Source organism: Berghia stephanieae, chromosome 1 (genome assembly GCF_034508935.2).
Source record: "Berghia stephanieae isolate SIO BIC M18660-M18661 chromosome 1, UCSD_Bste_1.3, whole genome shotgun sequence".
NCBI lineage: Eukaryota > Metazoa > Mollusca > Gastropoda > Nudibranchia > Aeolidiidae > Berghia > Berghia stephanieae.
The window spans coordinates 140,444,878-140,454,877 of record NC_088360.1 but is presented as its reverse complement, the minus strand read 5'-3'; the positions used below and the strand labels follow the sequence as shown (position 1 = coordinate 140,454,877).

At 36.4% G+C, this 10,000-nt stretch overlaps 1 protein-coding gene across 4 annotated transcripts in view; it reads left to right on the top strand.

Annotated features, from left to right (window-relative positions):
• LOC144963362 (uncharacterized) overlaps positions 1 to 10,000 on the top strand; it is a 245,416-nt gene that overhangs the window by 136,708 nt on the left and 98,708 nt on the right. For all 4 annotated transcript variants that reach the window (XM_078897322.1, XM_078897321.1, XM_078897323.1 and 1 more), the window contains one exon: positions 6,692 to 7,321. In XM_078897322.1, coding sequence (XP_078753448.1) covers positions 7,250 to 7,321 — 72 coding nt within the window. In that variant the 5' untranslated portion in view covers positions 6,692 to 7,249. The remainder of the gene's footprint in view (positions 1 to 6,691; positions 7,322 to 10,000) is intronic.

Below are 10,000 nucleotides of genomic sequence, written 5' to 3'. Positions count from 1 at the left end.
AAATAAAAGAAAACAAACAAACAATAATAATAATAATAATAATAATAATAATAATAATAATAATAATAATAATAATAATAATAATAATAATAATATATCTTTATTGTCCCCCAAAAAGTGGCAATTTGTCATTTGGTTACACATTTATAACACTACAATATTGACATAGAGACACATTCACACAAGATGCACACTAGTAACATAGTAGTTATCGTAAAAAACAAAACAAAACAAAACAAAGCAAAACCCAAACCCTTTGATCTCATTATTCTTCCTTAACGCTTGATCATTTTGAAGTAAAGGCTAGTGGCAGCGATGTGACAAAGGCTTCATACGAAGCCCGGATCTCATTGCTCTTTTTTGTGTGTGTGTAAACGGTTTAAAGTTTGCATTTGATAATCAGATGATTAAAATGTGAGAAATTATTATGATTTGAAAGAAATTGTTCAGACTGGGTTGTGAGAGAATTGAAAATCCGTTTATCGTAATAAATATTATACAGTAGCGGCACGCGTCGGATCGTTTTGGGTAGGGATAAGAACTGTGTCATTTAGTTTTTTATGTCATATTCCCAGTTTCGGGTTTCCTGGATCAAGTAGCTGTGGCTACCGTACACAGAGATAACGGTTATTCCTTTTTGAAAAGAAAAAAATATTTTGGCCATTAAACCTTTGCTTCAATTATCGATTAATTAAAGCAAGATGACCCCAACTTGTAAAATGTCTCAATTATTGGACCATATTTTTCTTTTTATTTGGGGTGGGGGAGGGGTGGGGGTGGGGTGGGGTGGTAATTAGGGACTATGATCCATCGATATTTGAAGCTAAGGTCCTCTGACCAATCAGAAGCCCCCGCCCCCATGTTTTGTGAGAGTTCACCACCGTTGACCATATTTGGTTGGTGATTGACTTAGAGTCAAGACCATTATAAAGACGTAACACTGTCATGGAAGTTCTGCCGTACTTTGCCAACACCCGTGTTTAAAATTTTAGCCAAAATAGTCGTCCTTCAAATATCGATCGATTAATTAAAATGACTGACCATCCTCGTGTCAAAACGCTCTCAAACCTGGGATTTCCTTGAAGACTTCCGCGAAGGTCTGAGAGTTCTTGACAAAATGAGGGTCATATATTTTTATCGATCGATATTTTTGAAAGACGAGTTTTCTGCCCAAAGATTTTCATACGTGTTTTTCCAGAGCACCACAGAGTCATGAATGTGGTCCTAGATAGACTATTTATTGATACTGTAACAAAGGTTGTGGTTTTGGCATCCCATGCTTGCTCTCTTGGTGAAAACGAAATGGTTGATTCTTGACATCTTCCTTTCTTTGAGAGTTCTTTGTTGGACATTCTTTTAGTGTGTGGCTTGCCTACTTGAGTTACTGAAAGATTAACACGATATAGATAGAATGCGCTCGGCCAAGGAGTTCACAACATTGCCATCCGGAAGTATGACGGACCAACACACAAACTCTGTGTAACCATGAACTTTTATAGTCTGGTTGATACAGTTTAGTGAGAACAACTCACAAACGCGGATGGCAAAAACAATAACAAAGGCCTGAGTGACGTCATCTGCATACTATCTATACTAGTAGTCTTAGTCGAGACCTACTACTATAACCGCCGTACTCTTGACAAAGCACATATTTAGAAATTTGGCCAGAAAACTCGTCCTTCAAATATCGACCGATTTAAATGACCCTCGTCTTAGCAAAAAACTTTCAAACCTGGGACTTCGCGAAGTCCCAGGTTTGATAGATTTGTTTTTTTTGAGGGTCATTTAAATCGATCGATATTTTAAGGACGAGTTTTCTGGCCAAATTTCTAAATGTGTGTTTTTCCAGAACATGGCACTATATCGTGCCTTTTGTATCGAGGGTGAGAAGGTGAAGATTTGTTTATATTATTATTATAACACACGAGTTGTGACTGATCGGAACCGCGACAAATATTCTCGAGCGTTTTTCGACAATGGTGTCATCATACTGCTGGGATTAACACTTTATATCAGAGCGCTCTCTTTGTCAGCAGTTACTGCTTTTATCTACGGAGAGTACTCTATAGGTAATATGCGCTTGGCTAAGAAGCTCATAACATTGCCATCCGGAAGTATAACGGACCAACACACAAACTCTGTGTAACCATGAACTTTTATAGTCTGGTTAATACAGTTTAGTGAGAACAACTCACAAACACGGATGGCAAAAACAATAACAAAGGCCTGAGTGACGTCATCTGCATACTATCTATAGGTAATATGCGCTTGGCTAAGAAGCTCATAACATTGCCATCCGGAAGTATAACGGACCAACACACAAAACTGTGTGTATCCATGAACGTGTATAGTCAGGTTAATACAGTTCAGTGAGCATTACTCATAAACACGGATGGCAAAAAAAAAACAACAATAACAAAGACCTAAGTGACGTCATCTTCGAACTATCTATAGATAGTATGCAGATGACGTCACTCAGGCCTTTGTTATTGTATTTGCCATCCGCGTTTGTGAGTTGTTCTCACTAAACTGTATTAACCAGACTATAAAAGTTCATGGTTACACAGAGTTTGTGTGTTGGTCCGTTATACTTCCGGATGGCAATGTTGTGAACTCCTTGGCCAAGCGCATTCTATCTATAGTCAGGTTAATACAGTTCAGTGAGCATTACTCATAAACGTCATCTTCGAACTATCTATAGTAGTTTCTGGTATTGTTTGTTTGTTTTCCTTATTGGGGAGAGGGGGAGGGGGGGGGGGGGGGGAAATTGGCTCGGCGCAACAAACAGACCATTTAGTAATACTATTACAAGGTTACTATCTATCTGTTTTTTTTTCTTTTCTCCTCTCTATTTTAGTTTTGCTTATTTTGTTAAAGATATTTATTTCATTAACTATTTTTAGGTGTGTAATAACGCCAAGAGATTAGAACAAAGTGAATCAATTCTTTTAAAACAGACAACCCCCCCCCTCCCCCCCCTCCCCCTAATACATAAAAAAAAGAAATTAAAAAAAAGAAAGCAACACCAACAACCAAAAAAAAAAACCCACAAAAAAAAAAACAACAAAAAAACAAAAACAAACAAAACAAAAACAAACAAACAAAACAACAACACACACAAAACTCCCACAATTATAGCCAAGTACTTTCTATCAGATGAAACAGACCCATCTACCCGATCTTTTCCAGATTGACAGAGATGTACCAAAAAATATTTGAAAAACCCCAATCAAACAAACCAACAAACAAAAATAAAAATATATATATATAAAAAAACAAAACAAAACAAAACAAAACAAAAAAAAGCAAAAAACAAAACAACAAAAACAATACAAAACAATACAAACGATCAAACAAACAAATGAAGCGATTTTTATAAACTCAACAAAACAACAACAAATAAGAAAACAACAACAACAAACTGACAGCACCTGGGACCGATACCGGTTTTTTTTGCCTTTCAGTGGTGTCTGTGTGTGTGTGTGTGTGTGTTTGTGTGTGTGTGTGTGTGTGTGTGTGTGCCCTTCTACTAATTGAGCTATCGCTATCGGGATTCATGATAATAGAAAAAGATACTCGTGTTCAAATTGCAATCAAAGACACCCGCCGTTCTTGTTTGTGAGTGTTATCTTTTCACATCAATGAAATGTCGAAGGACAAAACATCAATCAGATAAATGATAGTCGGTAGCTATAATATTCATTATTATAACATTACTCATTATTACAACTTTACTATCATATGTGACCCCTCGTCTCAAAACGGTATTATGTCGGGATGGACCAGATGCTAAAAAATCAATTTATAATTAAACTGGTCAAAAATTTTAAACGTTGGTATTTAGCACAGTAAAATATGATACCCCTTCTCCTCTATAAAGCGCATAAACTCAACTTAAGCATGATATTTCTGGCTACAAATTCCATTTTCAGCATCGTAATCATCCCGACTTAATACCGTTTTGAGACGAAGGGTCACATATTATCATTAAGTCCTGCAGAGCCATTAGGCATTTTGGAGCCAGAGAGGTTATCCCAGTGTCTATACCGTTAAACAGACAATAGCAATTGTTTGCTACCGTCTGGATAGGACGCAGGTCTATCGCAAAATACTTTGCGCCATGTCTAAGTTTAACAAACTCAGTTGCCCAATCACTGGTTGGGAAGAGAGAGAGAGAGAGAGAGAGAGAGAGAGAGAGAGAGAGAGAGAGAGAGAGAGAGGGGGGGGGGGGGGTGTTGAAAAAGCAACCATCTCGACTTCCCCTGGAGTTGATCTCGGTCCCTTTGCTCGTGAAGCGAGTGCTTTACCAACTGAGCCGTCGAGCCTCCCATGATACTACTTCGTGTTAATTCCAAAGCATGAATTAAAAAAATGAAAATGTTGATATCTTCAGCGAAATCGCTCACGTGTCGTTTCTTTTCATTACTTAAATAAATGAATGAATGAATGAATGAATGAATGAATGAATCAATGAATGACATGATTTTTTTTGGATGGGTAACAAACACAACGATCTTTTCTTCTCTTTCTCTTTATTCTTTTTCTTTATTATTATTAACTTAGTGCTCAAACTACCGCCTTCTGCTGCCCTCAAATGCGTCATGCTTTGATTATTCACGCCACTATGCCATTATCTTATTTATTATTCTCCTCGGGTTTTTACAACGCTGTTTCATTTAAATTTATTTAAAAAAAAAAAAAAAAAGTTGAATTTCGTATGGCAAGAATCCGGAATTTCCCATTAACGAAATATTGCGAGTATTGAATACATGGAATTTGATGTCAGTGTTCGCGAAGATAATAATTAAATTAAAAGAAGTTATTGTTGGACCTAAAGAGGTATTTTGATGAAGTTGTTGTTGTTGTTGTCTATTATTTCCCCTGTTTTCTATGCTATATTATACACATTCAAACAAGGGGGAAAACCCCCATCAAGCCTGATTGTGTTATAGATGTGTCGACAAATAATAATAATTTAGTTATTTTTCTGTTCATTTGTTAGTATCATACTGTTATAATTAGTGGAACTGTGAATGGACCCTTGGGATCTCTTGGTTCATTATGACATTAAATTTGATAACAAGAGAGAGAGAGAGAGAGAGAGAGAGAGAGAGAGAGAGAGAGAGAGAGAGAGAGAGAGAGAGAGAGAGAGGATCTGGATCCTCCCCCCTCCCCCTTCTATGTCTCTCTTCCTATCCCTCCTCCCACCCTCTCTCTCCTCCTAATTTGCCCGCTCCCTCGGTTCTTCTCTTCCTTCTCTTCTTTTTTTTTCCTTCTCTTCTCTTCTTCCTTCTTCTTCTTTTCTTCTTCTTCTTCTTCTTCTTCTTCTTCTTCTTCTTCTTCTTCTTCTTCTTCTTCTTTCTCTCTTCTCCCCTCCCTCCCTCCTCCTCCTCTCCTCCTCTCTCCCCTCTTCCTCCTCCCCTCCTCCTCCTCCTCCTCCTCCTCCTCCTCCTCCATCTCCTCTTTTATTTTTGGAAGAATTGTAAATTCACGACAGACAACCCTGGACTTCAAGTCAATCCAAACAGTCGATTTTGGTGTTTGTAAATAATGGATTATTTCCCTTTGTTCGCGAATCTGCACAATGTCACATCGGGCTTATTATGTTTTTAAAAAAATACCAGCATTAAAGTTGAACATTTATTTCTTCATTTATTTATTTTAAAAAACATAAACGCCTCTTTTGACACATTTCCTTTATGTTTAAAGGACGGGACCATCTGTGTTGAAGTCCCCCTTTGACAGGATTATGGCCCCCCATTCGACGTGTACTTATTTGAAAGTCTGGTGCCCGATCAGACACATTATAGGAATTTAACAGAATCATTTATTGATGCTGTGTGTTTAGTTAATAAATGCCAGTCTTCCCCTAGAATAAACCCTAGATAAATTTCCCCTATGGGATGAATACAGGGATTTTTTTTATTTTTAATATTTTTTTTATTATTTACGGTCTCATTATCCTTGAGCATAATTGATTGATTGATTGATTAGTTTATTGATTAATGGATAAATTAATTGATTGATTGATGAAATGTATTTATTTATTTATTTACTACTTATTTATTGTTTTTGTCTTCTTAATAGGATGGGGGGGGGTTTGCAAAAATATGATTTTGTGATTTGGCATTGGAATGCTGATCCTCCATCCCATATGGAAAATGTTAGTGACCCAGAGTAATTTGTATTGATATACATACTTTATTTATTTATATAGTTGAAAAAAAATTATTTATTCATTCATTCATTCATTCATTCATTCATTCATTCATTCATTCATTCATTCATTCATTCATTTATATATTTATCTATATATTTATAATATATTAATATTGATTCAAGAACTGGAGCAGAGAGGTTTGTGTGTGTGTGTGTGTGAGAGAGAGAGAGAGGGAGAGAGAGAGAGAGAGAGAGAGAGGAGGAGAGGAGAGAGAGGAGAGAGAGGAGAGAGAGAGAGAGAGAGAGAGAGAGAGAGAGAGAGAGAGAGAGATTATTTTATGTTGTTTTTAAAAAAAAAAATTATGATGAGAGAATGAGTGAGCGATGAACAGGTAAGAGTAGTACTCTCCACGTGCCTCCTTACCCTTATCGCTCGTTCATTCCACTCCAAGACATCGTCTCACTTTCTTCTCTTCAAAAAGTAATAATTTTTTTTTCTCTTCTTCTTCTTCTTCTTTACCTTTCTTTTCAGACCCCAGCTGCTGTCAATCATCGGATTAGGAGGCGGAGCTAAACGAGCTGGGTCTCGCGACCGAGGCGAGCAACAAGAGCGGCGCGCAACAGCGCGAGCGAGCGAGCGAGCGGAGACGAAACCGAAGGATGTTGGATGTTTCATTATATTATTAGTCGTGCATAGTGACTAGTTTTGTCGTCGCCTCGCAGCCCTCCACGTCCCGTGTTGTGTTTTTTTTTAGGTGATGTGATGTGATCGGATAGTGAGCGGAACGAACGAGAGTGAGAGAGAGGGAGAGAGTGCGGTGTTTGTCGAAGAGCAAGCAAAAAGGTATCTTATCGAATACACACGGATATTGAGGAATAACATTATACTACTACTAGCTATCCATCACGGAATCTATATTACCTATCAATTCCCAGGAGTGGATAAGGAGAAATCGGCAAAACTTGTTGCAAATGACTTGTATTATTTCACAAATTCTCCCCGGATTTATGTTTTTGGTGTTGCCGTGGATTCAGTGAAGCAAGAGGATATATTACAAACCATTCATTGTGGAGTGACCGGAGAATAACCATGTGTCCGCGACAACCGGCGTATATTGCCGTGTTTGGGACAATATTCCTTATTTTTTCTTACGTTCCTGAGGTAAGTTCCACATTTTTATGAACAAAAAAAAATCTTTTTTGAAAAAAAAATTAGTTAAAATGTTTAGATTTAAGGGTACAAGGACTAAATTGGTAAATTTTTAGACGAAACAACGTAAAACGGTTTATTCCGCGGGTAGACTCACTGGTCAGTATATAATGGGTTGCTAGGTCTAATTTGGTCAGGGAGGGAAGTACTTTATGATAGCCTAGCGTAAGAAACCATATAGGCATCCTTTCTTCTTTTTCTTTTCCTATTCCTCTTTCTAGTTACAGAAACCGGTGTAAATCTCCCACTCCCATCATGAAAGCTTATACTAATAAAAGGCATAAAAAGAGACAAGCAACAATACAATGTATTACCAAAAACAAAGGCTTTCAGTATAACTATTGTATTCCTTTCAAGAAAAGAAAAAAAAAAGGATAGAAGGGGGAAAAATATTTATCTATCTATATTAGATCGTGTTTGATTAATTTGCATTCATCACTCCGTGTCATTTATCCCAACAGTTCAATGTGTTGCTTGCCTTGTATCTGAGTGCTGCACAGCCATTATAATTACTAGATATTGAATAGTTGGTGTTTGAGCAATGCGATGCAACATGATGATGATGGTGGTGGTGGTGGTGGTGATGCTGACAACGCTCGGGCAGCAGCAAGTGATGATGTTATGTACTACATAACATTGTGTTCTATTGCCTAGCAACGATGGATGAGAGAGATGCTAGGATTTATTAATTATAATATTAGATGTAGCCTATTGTTTTTATTATTATTATTATTATTATTATTATTATTATTATTATTATTATTATTATTATTATATTATTATTATTATTTATAATATATATATACTATTACTCTATACTATATACTACTACTACTATATTCTACTATACTACTACTACTACCTACTACTACTACTACTACTTACTACTACTACTACTATACTACTACTACTACTACTACTACTACTACTACTACTACTACTACTACTACTACTACTACTACTACTCTACTACTACTACTACTACTACTACTACTACTACTTACTACTACTATACTACTACTACTACTACTACTACTACTACCACTACTACTACACTTATTTACTACTACTACTACTACTATAACTACTACTACTACTTTTACACTACTATTACTATTACCATACTACTTACTACTACTACTACTACTACTACTACTACTACTACTACTACTACTACTACTACTACTACTACTACTACTACTACTCCTACTACTACTATTCATTATTATTATTATTATTATTATTATTATTATTATTATTATTATTATTATTATTATTATTATTATTATTATTATTATTATTATTATTTTTATTTGTATCATTATCATCGTCATCAAAAACCAATTACACTCGCTTTGAATCCAGCGCCGATTAGGTTGACTTTTACAATAATGTTGGGTATCAGTTCATTACAAGGCAGTAGAGATAGATATCCTACGAGGCGAGCAATTATTTATAATCATCACCATATTATTATTCTTTCTTTAAAAAAAAACCTCACAATTCAAATATTATGCAACCGGAGTGTGTTGTTGGTTTGTTATTGTCATTATTATTATAATGATGATGACGACGACGATGTTGTTGAGAGCTGTTGCCGTGTCTAATAATTATTACTACGACACAGTAGGAAGATTAGGTAGCCTGGCGCTTGCTTGGCGCATGCATTGTCATGGCGTGAACTTGAATCACCTGATTTTATAGATTTTAAAGAAAAACAAACATCGTCCTTCTCTCTCTCCCTCTCTCTCTCTCTCTCTCTCTCTCTCTCTCTCTCTCTCTCTCTCTCTCTCTCTCTCTCTCTCTGATATTATCATCTTTCTTCTATGAATCTTTTTAAAAACTTTTTCTCACTTCTTTTATTTCTTTGACTTTCTCTAAATTCTCAACAATTTGACTTTTTTTACTTCATCAAAAGCTCATTTCTTACGCTGTTAAAAACAAACAAACAAACGAACAAAAAATACAAAACAAAACAAAAAAAACAAAAGACGCATACGTAAATATAGGTAGATAGATATATAAATGACGACGACGACGATGATGATGATAAAATAGGTCATCGGTTTTGTGGTAGACATACATAGGCTACATAACATATATTTTAGACCAATTCACTTGACTACAATTAACCAACAAACAACACTTCGTGTTTTTTTCCTCACTTTTCCCACTGTTGGTGTTGATCTATCTATCGAAAGGCACTATCTACTTGCTTTACCATCTCCGCGCTATCAGCTGGAAATAGGGTTTTTTTTTGTTTTTTTTTTCTTCTTCTTTTCTTTCCTGGGTTCGAGTTGATAGCAATTAGCACGGGTCTTCTTCAGAGCAGCAATCTTTTGTTATTGTTTACAATTAGCTACAGATTTCGTACGCGGGTTTACGTGTGTAATGTGTAGGGATATTATGTAAGTGTGTGTGTGTGTGTGTGTGTATGTGTGTGTGTGTGAGTGAGTGAGTGAGTGAATTAGTGAGCAGGTGAACGAAAGGTAAAGGGCAATATAAAAAATTGTAGAATTATTGAGAAAGGGGGGGGGGGGGGGGGGGCGCTTTGGCAGTGGCAGAGAGGGGGAGAGGGGGATGGGAGAAGGAGGAAGGGCGGAGAGAGAGAGAGAGAGAGAGAGAGAGAGA